The following is a 14,319-nucleotide window of genomic DNA, read 5'->3' on the forward strand; positions in this document are numbered from 1 at the left end:
TGGGACAGAGCTGACATGCAGACTTTGAGCTTTTACAAATATTAGAATATAAAATACTAGGCTAAACTAAAGTCTTCTATGGCAGCTCATGTTCAGTTTAAACTTCAACCATCTTTCTCTTTTTCCTAGTCATGTGGCTCCTCTTTCATTGCCTCCTGGGCCCCTAACATACCATCTCTTCCACGTGGAGCTGAGGGAGGCTGCATTGCTGTAAAATACTTCTTTTCCCCTTTTTTCCCCACTCTGGACCAATTTGTGCTCTCTGTTAGGAAAACAGGCAGGGAAGACGATTTGATTTGCTCGGCAGATTTGCTCTGCACCATGGAAGGCTGAAAAAGATAGTGAGTCTTTGGGTGAGATTGCTGTAGATATAAGAAAATTGAGGCATTAACTAGGTCAATGCAGTTACATTGGATGCACAAAGGGTGTAACCATTCCCTTGAAGAGAGCACAATTGTACTGACCCCCATGCCTCTGAAGCACAATTTGGAGGCACTCTTGATGCAATTCTAATCATCTTTATCAATTTGTGGTAAGTTAGTTTCTTAGAAATTCTTTGTTCTGGTGGTTTGTGCTTATTAAAAACTAAGCACTATTGCAGTGTTCTGTGTATTTTTGTGTGTGTGTGTGTGTGTGTGTGCACAGGTTTACAGTAAGAGGTTCTCAAGTGCATACCTCTAACTAAAAATAGAAACCCAAAATAAAGTCTCTGCAGTCATTGCTATTTCATTATATCAGTGTTTCAAAGACTTTTAGCTTGATTTAAACATGAGGCATTTGTTTTTATCTGAAAGATTCATCACATGTAGATTTTTGTGGTAGGAAAAAAGGGTATTAGGAAAAGCAGAGGAGAATTCTGCCTTTGCTTAGCCCTTGCCTCAAAGCCATGCTCTTTTGTGGCATCTCTTTCTGATTTGTGTGAGCTTGTGTGCTTTGATCAATGGAAGTGTGAGAGGAGGGTGAGGTGGGTGTGACTGCACTGGTCACATCTGTTTCAAAGGATCAGTTCTGTGTCAGTTCAGCAAGTACCAAGATTGTTGCTTTCCTTTTTTCTTCCAACTTAAAGCCTATGTCCCTGCATTTAGGTTGTGAGAACAGGAAGAGTATGAAATACACTACTAATTAGGTACCTTGGATTAGGGCTGCGTATGTAAGCTTGGGTCTTACTGAATGTGTGTCTTGCCTGGGCAGATTCCTGTGTCAGATATGTGGATGTTCAGTGTGAACACCTGTGTAATTGAAAGCTAAACTGTCCACAGGATTTAGTTACATGACAGACATTTTTTCCTCCCAAGGGCTCCCATATAGATCAGTGTGCCTGACAGATAGCATTCAGGAAATGAGGCAGCTGCTTAATTTTTGTCATTGTTGTCCACTGCACAGTCCCTCTGAAATCCTGCATGTTGCAAATTCTTCCATTAATAAAAACTGCATTCTTTCCTGCATGTCCTTTTTTGGCATACTTGGAAGTCTCACAAATGGGAGTAGTCATACTGGGAAGTATTGTTTTTATTTTCTGTATGAAGAGTTGGGACACAGCAACTTTTCTAAGTCAGGGAAGAAATCTCCATCTGAGCCAATCTTCATCAGTTCCAGTTAGACCTTCAGAGTAGTCTAGAGCAGCTTATTCACTTCAAATCTGACCTTTTTATCATGGTTCAGCCAAGCCATCTCCTGCCAGTCAGGTCCTTTACACAAACTAATTTCATGCGCTTTGTAGATTGTGAAAGGATTAAGACAAGAATCCTGAAGAAGCAAATTGCATCTGATCATGTAATCTCATTGTGTTTAATCCTGTAAATCACTTTGATTGAACTATAAATTACTTCTAGTATGCCTTTCTTTTCTTTTCCTTCTTTTTTCTTTAGGTGTAACTTAACAGAAAGGACTTCTATAGATGTAGGAGTACAATAAACAACAAACATATGGTTTAACTACTTCATTATTTTATTTTTTCAAAATAAAATTGACTTTCAAAATTCCATGCATCTATGTTGACCAAGAAAGCAGTTTTGTAAACTGGAGGAGATACAGCACAGTTCCAATAAATACATTGTTAATGGCTAATGCTCTTGTTAAGAAATCTGTTTCTATAGTAACTGCTGCAGATTGTCACTTCCTCTAGCATTTGGAATAGTACCAAAGTGAATTTAACACTGATGCTGCGAGGGACAAATCCTGTGAGAGCTGCAGTGGATCACTGTGAGCAGTGTGCTTTATTTGGTATGGAGATGTATAACGCACAGTTCAGTAACCAGAGAGGGTGTTTAAGAACTCTTTCTTCTACCCTTTATTCTAATGGTCTGTGTGCACTTACTTTTTTCCTTCTACACAAAGACATTTGAATCTTTTAACAAGGGCACATAAAATACATAGGTATGCTTAAGATTTTAAGTTTAAATATTGTGCATGTATATGCTACTAATTTTAAGTGTCTGTGAAGAGATTCACCACACATGATATTCACTAATAAACAGGGAGTCAACATGGGGCAAATGTCTGTGGCTCAAGCTTTGAAACAAAGCCCAGGTGAGTTTTAAAGGGTGTGTTTGTCTTGTACTAATTGTGTTTCTTTGCTGAAACATAGTGAAAGCAGATTTTTCTTCTCTCTACAGAAGTGTGTATCCTCAGGTGAAGTGGATGTTTTCAGTGGCTGTGTATTCTGTTTCACTGCATGTTTGCCTCTGGTTTTGTTTGTCTCTTGAGTTGAGACTGGACCAAGGAAATTCTTGATTGAGTGAAGGCTGAACCTTTTCTAAGGACAGAGAAAAAGACTACAAAGATATATTTCCTTTTTGGCAGCCACAGTTTCAGTGCTGGTGTAATCCTGGGAGAAACAGAACTTTGTTTTTGCAAATTTGTATGTTTGCGTGCAGTGAGCACTTGGGGATGCTACAGAAACTTCCTTCATGCATTATTTCTTTCCAGATGGACGAGATAAAAGGCAAAGACAGGGTGATTCTGGCTCTGGAGAAGGACCTTGGTGTCCAGGCAGGCCATACACAGAAACTGCTCCTTCAGAAAGAAGCTTTGGATGAGCAGCTTGTCCAAGTGAAGGAGGCAGAACGATACCACAGTAGTCCTAAGAGGGAGCTTCCTGCAGGAGTGGGAGATATCAGTGAACTGATGGGAAGCCCGGTAAGAAAATGGAATTTTCTCTGAAATTCAGCTCTGGAGAGTTGGTTTTGTGGTTACTACTAGGACAAATTAATGGTAAATGGCCTGGTGCTGCACTGTGCTGTTTTACTGATGATTTAAAAACTCCTTGGACCTCTTAAATTGTAAAGAATATTGAGAAATATGTGGATATAGAACTTCCAGAAATTACACTGTGATCTTGATCTGTGAACTTCAGTATCTTCTCACTGTTTCATTAATTTAGGAATATTTTAACCATTAGAAAATAGGTACTATATTTCTCAAAAACTGAGCCATGTATTTTAATCTATGTCCTTTACACTAGAACTGTTTTAGCTGAGAGTAAGAAATCTGGTGAGGAGTAACCTGCTATATTATTTACCAAGATAATTTAATTGTTAAACTTTACATGCATTTCACAAAATGCTGTTCATGAAGCATTTTTCCAGGATGTTATTATTTAGTATTTTGGTTAATTATAATAAATTTTCCAGACACTGATGTGCGAGTCTCTTTAAAACTTACACAAACAGTTGCTAAGCTATGATATTAAACTGTGGACAGTAAAATATTTTTTTTAAAGTGCAATTTTATAAATCTGTGTGTTTTTTGATGTAAAGGAGCAGCACCTGGATGAACGAGATGTGCGGAGATTTCAGTTAAAAATCGCTGAACTGAATGCTGTAATAAGGAAGCTGGAAGACAGAAATACTCTCCTAGCAGATGAAAGAAATGAACTGGTAAAATAATTAGTAATAACACAGATGGTGACTGGGAGGGCATCTTTATGGCAGAAGATTTAATGTTGGAAAGTCAGTGTTATAAATAATTTATGAATTAGTCCTGGTTGGCCTCAGTCAATTATATCTAAATGTAACAGAGATTCCTATCGAAATTAATCTTGTGACCACAGAAGACGTGGATGGAATCTTTCCTGTTCCACAAAAATAAAAATAAAAATTTACAGATTTGTTTTGGGGTCATAGTAATCAAATTAACTGGTATGTTGCCTGTAGCACTGTGTAATGATGTTGTGTAAAACATGCATAATCCATGCACTTAAATTGCTTTATTCATCCTTTTGAGATTTGTCTCTGTGACATGCTTATGCTACCTAGAAGTTAAAAAAGCTTTCTTGTGCTAGGGATGAAAAATCTGCCATTTCTCAAGGGAAGTCTCTTAAGTAGGTGAAATTACCCTAGAAGAGGGATAGTAACTTACACAAAAAAGGATATGACATGGATTTTAAGAATGAATTTTATCAGCCTTTATCGGTACTTAATTGCTTGTGCTGAGGTTAATGGTAAAACTCCCACTGACTGCAATGGGAGGTGAGTTTCACAACAGGAATTTTTACACATGTCCCTTAATGCCCTAACTCTAGTGACAGTGGAGAAGATTTTCCATTCTAGAAAGATGGAACCTATATATCTGATTTTAAAATTATGTTCAGGGCTGAAGTGGTGCCATGTGTCAGTCCTACAGATGAGTGAAACATTGACATCATTGGGAAACATTGACATCTCCCTCCTTGTTAATCCTTTCCCTGGACCTATATAATTCAAAACATCCCTGAAGAATGCTGAAGTATTTCAATGGATCCTTAGTGTCCCTCTAGATGCAGGGCATGTATCACTCAGTCAAGTGCTCTTCCTGATTCTAGATTCAGTGGCATAAAGAATATATCTTGAAAGAGATGTGGAGCAAGTTTTATATTATGAGACAATAGTGCACATAAAATCAGTAGTATCAGGAAGACCATGTGATTAAGCACTGTGAAAAATAGTTTTATCAAGAATGAAACAGAAAACCAAATACTCAGTGAATTTATCTTGGGAATACAAATATGATCTCTTTCTCCTTTCCAGATAAAACTTAGCAAATTTAAAAATCTTTTGACTGAGAAAAATAGATTTTTTTCCCAAATGAAACAATGCATGGAGTAAAAACAGTGAAATATTAAATACACACAAATGCAAGGAAGAGCAGTAATTTGCTTCACATAATTGTCTAACATTATAAAACCACAGGAGCAAAATTGAGCAGCTTGAAAATGTCAGCAGAATGCTGAGATTCAATCTGTGCCCTCTGGCTGACTTTCTCATTGCTCTAATTATTCATTAAGAGGAGGAGGAGTGTCCTCCTCTTAAAGGATGGCTAAATTGGTGAAAACAACTTGTCTAGGTACCTAGTTGGTCACAAGAAGCTTATTTATATTGAGTTTAGTTAATAAAGAAGTCACTATGGATGATCATAAGTGTTTGCTAAGAGCAAAATCCAGCGACCAGACAATGCAAAAATGTTACATCTTACTTGTTTGGACTGCTGTAGTTCTTAGTTCAGCAGTGGTGTATGTCAGCTGCCATTTAGCAGAAGAGCTAAACTTTCTGAATTAAGAAAAGCAAGTGGAAACACACCTGTTTTTTCTTTCCTTCAAAGGTAAACTAAAGCACAGCTAACTTTGTTCCTTTGCCATTTGCAGCTGAAACGTTCTCGGGAGACAGAAAGTCAGCTGAAGCCTTTGGTAGAAAAAAATAAGAGGATGAGCAAAAAAAATGATGATATGTTACAAAGTATCCAGAGAATGGAAGAGAAAATAAAAAATTTATCGAGGGAAAATGTAGAACTGGTAAGTAACCTTCTCTGGTAGATAATCATCTCCAACATCATGTTATGAGAGCACATTGCACACAGTTACTTTGAGCTGGAAGTGCTTGTGAGGCTTTTATTCTAACAAACACATCAGTCTCCACAGTGGGATGGTGCAACTGTCAAGTGCAGACAATACAGCTGAATACTCATATTCTAAATTCAGAGTGCCATGTGCTTTGTGTTGTATCAATTCTCACTGATTAAGGGAGAGGAGCCCAGATAGATAAAATGCTTTTTGCAGGCTGTAAAAAGCTGTGACTAAAAATCAGCTTTAATAAATACTGCTTTTATGGTTAGAAGTCAGAACTGAATTTGAGTGCATGCACTATGCTAGATCACTAACTTCACTTGTATGCTAATTTTTTTTCCCAGACTGTTCTTTGATTCTGTTCTAAAATACCTTATGTGAGAGATTAACACAGTGGCATATAGAATGTGAGAGGTTTTTTTTTTTGTTGAAAGAGGCCTTGTGTTGTAGTGAAGTATGCACTGATGGGTTCACAGAATTCTTGGCTGCTACATCACACAGGAGAGTTTTTTCTCCTGTTGCAGCAAGACACTTTAAAACATTCTTTTTGTTTTTTATTTTTGTAGAAAGAAAAGTTATCAGCACAACCAGCACTGAAGAGGCACACATCTTTGAATGATCTCAGCAGCACACGAGAGGAACAAGAAATTGAATTCCTTAGACTGCAAGTCAAAGAACAACAGCATGTTATTGATGATCTCACAGTGGTAATGTTTATGACTGGTATACACATGTGCATGCACACACATCTATAGGCAAGCTAAAGATTTGAGAGGAATGTTTTAACTCCAGTTGTAGTAGTGGTATAGAAATACTTCTTTGGTGTCAAAGGGTTGTTGTTTTTTCTCAGGTAGTGAATGAATTTTTTTGGAATGTGTATGAATCTTTGTATTAAAAATATTTACCTATTAATAGCTGCTTGTGAAAAAAGTGCATGATCAGCCTTACTTACAAAACTGGCTGTCAACAAATGAGGAACTTGGGTAAAGGAGACTTTCCAAAACTTAATGATTAAAATGTGTTGGATGCACTCCCCTGATCTAGAAGTTCTTAAAGAAGGAAACGTGGTGTCATTAATTTCACCTGGCTGAGCATCTCTAGCTGAGCTGGCCATACAAGCTGTATTTAAAGAAGATGGGGAGAGCTCTGTGTGGTTCATCAGAGCAAAGGCAGCAGCATGGTTTAGGATTAGAATTGCCCAGCTGCTGCCCTCTGACTCCGAAGGCTGCTGAAGGTGATGCTCATGGATGTTTGCAGTGTTTGATGTTTGCAGGAACCCTTCAAGTTGTGTTTGATGAGGAATCTTTCAAGTTGTGTTAGAGGTGTCTAGTGCTATTTAGTGCAATTTGTGATAAACCCTTCTGGTGCTGGCAGAAATTTACACATAATCTCTGAGAGACCCTTGCCATTCTGGAGCAGCATCTGGAACTCAGGCAGACTCAGACATCTCAAATGGCACTACTGACTGCTAAAAGATGATAAAAAGAATTTAAGAGCCTTATGTCTAAATAGAAAATTAAACAATTTGATGCATCATTGAAAATAAAAAGAGAAGCTCCAAAAAGGAAGAAGAAGGTGTGTTATTACTGTATGTGGAACATTGTCTCAGTTCCAGGCAGCTCCTCTGAGATTTTGGCCCAGGATTTTTCTCTGAAATCAGTGCCAAAGTTGGATGTCTGTGTGCATTCCCCAGTGTCCCACTGTTAGAAGCAGTAGGATGTATGATGTAGGGTCTGGTCCACAGAGTGATGCTGCTTTAGCTTCCAAATAAAACTGCATAGGCAGGGATGGTGATATGACATTAGATGTGCAGTATATGGCAGATAAAACCTCACTTATATTTCAGTGCAAAGTGGGTATGAGAGGACTCTCTTTTTACTGTCTCAGCTAGTGATATGAGGAAATACATTGTATCTTGACTTTGGTCAAATAATATTAACTTGTGTTTAGTGTGAAAGTAAAATAAATAAATATTTTAAAATATTGTTTCATTTTTGCTTTGTTTCCTACTTACAGATACTATTCCACTTGCAGAAATTACTTAAATTTTTAACTAGGAAACTCCTTTGGTTCCAGTACAAACTTACTGAGCCTTTGCCTTTGATGTGAATGCAGTGGAATTCTGCACGCTGTTGCTTTTGAGCTCTCTTTTCTGGCCCAACCCACACCTCTACAGACTACAAATGTATCATAGTTACCAAGAATGACCCAAAATGTCCTATAGCTGATTAATATAAAAATAATCAGCTTGACTCCAGCTGAGAGCAATATGATACATGGAAATAAGAACAGTAGTCTTAGGCAGTAGGGTTGTGTGAACTGATGAACAGCGTCATCTGCAGGGTATCTTTGATGCTGTTAAAACCTTGTCAACATGACTTCTCTCACAACAGGGTGTTCTGGTCAGTTCTTAAAAGGAAAGCTGTCAAGGTAAACTCAGATGACTGCAAAAGATGCTAGTGGTTTTTAATTGGCATTATTGTTGTTCTGGTAGCTTGATTTATGTTGAAGAAGTAAATTAAGCAGTCTTCTTATAAACAAGACTAGAAACAGGAAGACTGGGATTTTGGAAGTGCTTGTTCATTCTGCACTGCACTTCTTTGGACACCTGCTTGGGAGGCAGAATATCCCACTTAAAGCAGGAAATGTGCCTTAAATGGACATCTGAGAAAAGAGCACTCTTTAACAGTATAAAATTCAACTGTCTGTTTTCTTAAGCTTAAAATATTATATTATTCTGCAGCTTGAAATACCTGCATCATTCTACTTTGGCAGTCATTACTTTTCTTTATTTTACAAACCACATGTATTCAAGGTGCTGTGTAAGTTGTTGTACTTCTCTCAGTTATTTTGCATTTTCCAAAACTTATTTCCTGGAACAATGTGCTGATAAGTAATTTTGGTGTGATTTCTACTGTGAGCTTCCTATTTTTCCAGTTTCTGAACTGAATGCAAAGCAAATAACTGAATAAAATAATACCATGCAGTGAGCAATAACTGCTAAAGAAGCACTTGGAACTGCAATCTGTCTTTTAAAAATAGAGGTGCTGCAAACAAAGATGCAGAGATAAGGAAAGAATCAGAAAAAAGCAAGAAGACAGAGCACCTGCCTCCTATGTTGTTGGGGTTTTTTGGCTTCATCCTTCGCATTTTTTTACCTTCTCTTCCTCCTCTTCTCCTCTGGAATTTGAGGCAGTATTCTTGGATTTAGATGAACATAAATCTTGCATTTGCAGTCATGACCTCCTCATGTCATGGTATAGTTTATTGTGATCTTGCACCAAAACTGGAGTAGAAAAAAGACAGCGACTAAGCTGACACAGACTGAGAGTGCCTTTGGATTTGAGACTTTTGCCCTACAAGGATAAGTCAGATGTAACACTGTGTCTGCATATGCATGCTTGTATATCAGAATATGTCTGATATAATAACTTTTAATTACTGAGACCGGACTAATTCTTGGCTACCGACCTGCTGCTTCAGGATGGTTGAACACTGGAGTGACACTCTGAATTCTGTTTCCATAGTGAGCTTCTTGGTAAAAGAGTCAAAGGAACTGTCAGAAATCTGTGCTCAGTATTTAACAAAGCCTTTTCTTGCCAACTTCCCATCAAATGTGTGAAGTACGTGGCTGAAGGTTTGTTTGCTAAAGGCACAAAGCTGCAGTGCAGTGTGGTGTAACATGGTGTTATTCAAAAGGGTAAAGACATCGTTAGCTTTACCAGAGACTTAAAGAAAATGTTAATGGTATTTCTCTGTGTTAGACATATCTAAGTATAGCTTTAAAACAAACCCATACCAAAATGTTCTCTTTCCTTCTAGGAAAGAGAACGCTTATTGCGGTCTAAAAAACAGAGGAGGAAAAGTCTGAAGCCTCCAAAGGTGAGCAAACCTTCGGTTTTTCGTGCATTTCTGTTGCTGTGAACAACACCTCTTTCAAATACTGCCTGAATTTAAAGCTCTGCTTAATGAGAAAAATCCATATAATTCTTCTGCTTACACTTACTGGTAAGTGCTTCATTTTTGAAGGTAATTCAAGAGTTTTGTACTTCACACAAGTGATGTTGTTTTGGGGTTTGTTTTAAATAAAAAATAGAATTACACTTTTAGCCGCTGTAGCCTAAATATTCAAGTGGCTTGAGGCATAATAATTTAATGGCTTGAAAATACTATGATTTCAAAGGACAAATATTCAGCCTGTTTTAAAGAACATACCCCCTTTAAACTACTTGTACCAACATAGAGCTAAATCACAATTAAAGAATAGCTCATGCTGGGGATGTTACTGCAATAATATTTCTGTATGTGATATATGTAATAAGACAATTCCAGCTGTTATACATTAATAACTTATCTGCTCCAGAATACAGGGTTCAAGACAAAAATTCAGATCTTAAAAGCAGAGAAGTTTTTCTTCAGAAAATACCCTTAAAGTTTCTTGTAATGCACTAAAAGCAATTTGCTGAATAATGTTTTTTGTGAAGTTGAACATTAGGAGCCTGGAGCATGTGTGTGGGAGGTGGGAAATGGAGTAAGAGGGGAAAAAATGGAAATGGAGAGTGGAGCTAACATTATCATCTATATAGTAGCTTAAGATATATTCTGTCATAAATGGGTGCCTTGTGTCAGTGTGTTCTGCATAGTCTATTCCTGGTAACCTCCAGGTGGTGCTTTTTTATTGCTCTGCACTCTAATGCCTATGTTCTGAAAAATTTATCCTTTGGGATTCTCTATTTCACTGGTAGTTTCTTCAAATTCTGTTTCTAATAATGGTGTGTCTTTTACATAGGAAAAAAAGAAAAAAAAATCAGAAGTAACATTAGATCCTGCCAAATATATTTGCAGCAACTTTAAACACCATTCTTTCTTGATGTAGTGTAACTGGAAATTTGTGTTTTGAGAGCAATTTTAAAAAAAGAATGCAAAAGTAAAGATATATATATGTATGTAAATGATATTGTACTTTTTATAGTTTTCTCTAATTATTGGCCTTTATCTGACTGTAAGTCAAATGTGTAAGATCATTTGCTAAATTGTAAAATTCCTCATGAAACAAAGCTAGTTAAGTCAATTTTTAGGTGTTGGTAACTGGTGATGAGAATTTCTGTAGGCTGAAAATTTCAATAAATATGCATTTATATCTTGAAAGTGCTCTGTGTTAGTAGAGCTTCAGCTGATGTAGGCACTGCTCCTTTCCTATTTTGTCTTGAGCAACCTGATCCTTTTGTGGTCTCTTCCTTATCAACCAAAGCAGGAGTTGAATAACATGAGGATTGAAAAGAATGGGCATGATACCATTAAAAAGTTTGTGGCAATGCTATTTTCTGTTTGCTAAGAGTGCTATAATATGGGGAATTCTGCTGAGTATACTGCAAGAATTGTATACACATGGGCAGCAGAGTTAGTAGGGGTGTCACTCTTATTTAGGGTATAAAAGATACATCAGAAAGAAAAAATTAATCAGTAGCAGGCATTTCTGCTACAAATTATTCCATCCCCTGTCCATTAGATCTTCAATGGCTGTATGACCATTTGAAATTCTATGTGATGCTATCTCCTGAATGGAAAAGCAGGACTATAAAACAAAAACAAGTGAAAAAAGAGAAGATTATGAGAGAAGAGCAATTGGGATTTTATGTACTATAGTAGTTACACCAAGGATTATATGTACTATAATAGTTACATCATATATACACACTAGTTAATATAGTTCATTTATAGCTGTATTTAAACTTTCTAAATGAGCTAATTCCTTAAGGAATGAAAGAAATAATAAATAATACTACTGTGCCAATACCTGCCATTGGATAAACCTGTATTTACATTTATAAGCAGCGTTGACTCGCAGTTTAACTGCAGTTGGTGTTAACTTCTAAAAATCCAATCCTGGCTGATTTCCTTCCAGGCCACCTGTGGTGTCCTGTGAGGATCAAAATCCTCAAAGGAAGCTGTGTTTCCCACAGTTAATTTAAACAATCTATGTGGAATGAGTTGCTCACTCAAATGAGTTGGGATTTTGCCATTTCATCACCTCTGTTTTTTACAGCCTATATCAGGAATCCAGAAGAAAATTGTGGAATTTATTTATCCAGCTGTTGCAAACGTTGGTTAGATGTCAGTAACGGACGTGAGATACAGACATCTCACTTTGGACAAAGTGGTAAATTAAAGTGGTTGGAAGTAGATATCTAAATAGGACATTGGAGTTTTGGCCTAAAATTGCCTGGTTTTCTCCACAGACTATAAAGGCAGTCTAAGATGAGTTGTGTTATATGTAGACATGCACAGCATTAGTGTATTTCTGGCTATTATCTGTGCAAGATTTTATATCTCATACAGCCCATAAAGCCTGTATAGAATAGTAGTGAAATTATGTGTAAACCTCTGTTCTAACCAAACACTTGGAAGAAGAAATTGGTGATCTAAGTCTTTGGCTTTGCTTTTCTAAGGTTTGCTAAATGTAAAATTAGGGTTAACACAGTGAACTAACAAGTTTGGCTGGTGGGTTGTATCTATTTCCAGATGGGTCCCATTCCTTGTGACAAAGTGAAGGCAGAAATAACTCATGAGAATGAGGTTTCATGAAAATAGTCAGATAAGCTCATTTTGGAAGGTATAGAATGATTCCTTTTTTGTTCTAATAACCAGGAACATGGTGCACAGGGTGGAGATTTACACTCATCAGTTGCAGATTTTCCTAAATGTTTACTTCTAGACTCCAGCTTCCTTCAGTCTTGAGATGGTCTGACTGCAGAGAGTCTGTGGTGGTTTTCTAAAGAGTCTGTGGTCGTTTTCTAAAGAGTATTTCCTGACAGTTGTTTGTGTTATCTGGGACAGAATCCATGGAATGCCTTTCTCCATCTTTGGGATATCTTGTGTGAAGGATCTGCCAGTAGCCTTTACAGCCCTGAACATCAGTTCAGCTAAGAAGCTTCTGAAAGTTCTGTATTTCTTGGTTTTGTAATTAGCTATCAGCATTATTTCTGGAGCTCTGTAGGTGCTCTAGGTTACTGTTGCTACTGGAGCTTTCACTGAGCATTCTTTTAATTCCCAAGGAATCCATGGAACAATCTGGCAACTGCTTCAGGCTCCCCAAGGAAAGGAGCAGCAAAGTGGGATGGGCTTTATAACCTCTGTGCTTGCAGGGTCTTCAGAGGAGTGATGTAGTGACTCCATATAGTCAGGTACCTGTTTTTTTCCAGGGTGCTTTTTAATTTTTTTTTTTTTCAATTTTTGTTGTGAAATAACCAAGAAACTTCAGAAGCAGTATTTTTTATATTTTGTTTATTTTTGACATGTGGAATGGAGGTGCATTCATTCCATGATGGATGGAGTCATGCATTTGAAAGTAAGACATATTTACCCAGCTCATTTGGTAACTGCAGGACTCTGTGGATTGTGCCCCTTTTTTTTACTTTAATAAATGAACTGTGTTTGCAGTAGTGGAAAGCCTGAACACTGGTGTAATGGAGTTCATATTTCTTGTTTTATATTTTTCTTTTTTTCTCTGCCTCTGTGCCTTGGTGTGCCTTTATTTTTCTGGCTGCCAAGAAATGACATATAAGCATGAAGGTAAGAAGTTACTGATGAGCACATCTGATTGCATTACAAGGAAATATATCTTGGATCTTTTTCATCTTGTCTGATTAGATCCCTTAAAATGAGATATTTAAATGTAAAATTAAACTCTTTTAGCAACAGAGAAATCAGATTATATTGAAATTTGCATATAATGTAGTTTATGTCTCACTAGTGATTTATAGTAGTCTAAACTTTGATGTTTACTAAGCACCATCATTCAGTAGAAGTATTAATACTTGAGTTATAAAGACCTAATCCATAATTTTACTTTAAAATTATATTAAAACATCACTATAAATCCACATGAAAAATACTTGCTATTAAATGCATGGCAGTAGTCAGTGGAAATTAGAATTCAAATCAGAATTTTTCAGCAATTTACATGACTATTTTCTCAGTTAAGAAGTTGTGATTTAGAAATAAGAAATGTGCAAACAAATATAAAGCAATCTCAAAATTGTTAATTCAGAATGTTTCCATTTTTAAAAAAAGTTTGAATGAAACTTGAATAAACATAGTTTATACAGTTGCAAAAATCCAGTGACTATTGTGCATTTCTGTATACTTTGCAGAAACTATTGTGGTTCAGCTTTTGAGGCATGCATGGAGTCTCTCTTGGAGTTGATATATTTATTGATGCTTTATTATTTATTATCTACAACTTTATGACTCACACGTCTTTTTTTTTGAGGGTTTTTTTTTTAAATTTTTTTCTCTCTCCACAGCTGTTCCCTTGTGAATTAATTTGTTTTGGTTTTGCTGTGAATCAGTTCTTGTAGCTGGTTGTTTCAGATACTAGATGATCAACAGTAAAACTGGTTATTTTGTAATTATGTCATGAAGCAATTCATACATGTGCAGGTAATATACAGTAATTCAATACCTTATCTCTATTGCTGTGGAATGGATCTGCTCCACAA

The 14,319-nt window shown here is 36.7% G+C and overlaps 1 protein-coding gene across 2 annotated transcripts in view; it reads left to right on the forward strand.

Annotated features, from left to right (window-relative positions):
* The window catches only part of JAKMIP1 (janus kinase and microtubule interacting protein 1), a gene marked incomplete at its 5' end in the record, with an annotated part of 73,456 nt that overhangs the window by 15,585 nt on the left and 43,552 nt on the right, over positions 1–14,319 (forward strand). For both annotated transcript variants that reach the window (XM_084204352.1, XM_084204353.1), the window contains 5 exons: positions 2,929–3,138; positions 3,759–3,878; positions 5,621–5,767; positions 6,385–6,525; positions 9,641–9,700. In XM_084204352.1, coding sequence (XP_084060478.1) covers positions 2,929–3,138; positions 3,759–3,878; positions 5,621–5,767; positions 6,385–6,525; positions 9,641–9,700 — 678 coding nt within the window. The remainder of the gene's footprint in view (positions 1–2,928; positions 3,139–3,758; positions 3,879–5,620; positions 5,768–6,384; positions 6,526–9,640; positions 9,701–14,319) is intronic.

Source organism: Fringilla coelebs (genome assembly GCF_963513975.1).
Source record: "Fringilla coelebs genome assembly, chromosome: 4".
Classification (NCBI taxonomy): Eukaryota; Metazoa; Chordata; class Aves; order Passeriformes; family Fringillidae; genus Fringilla; species Fringilla coelebs.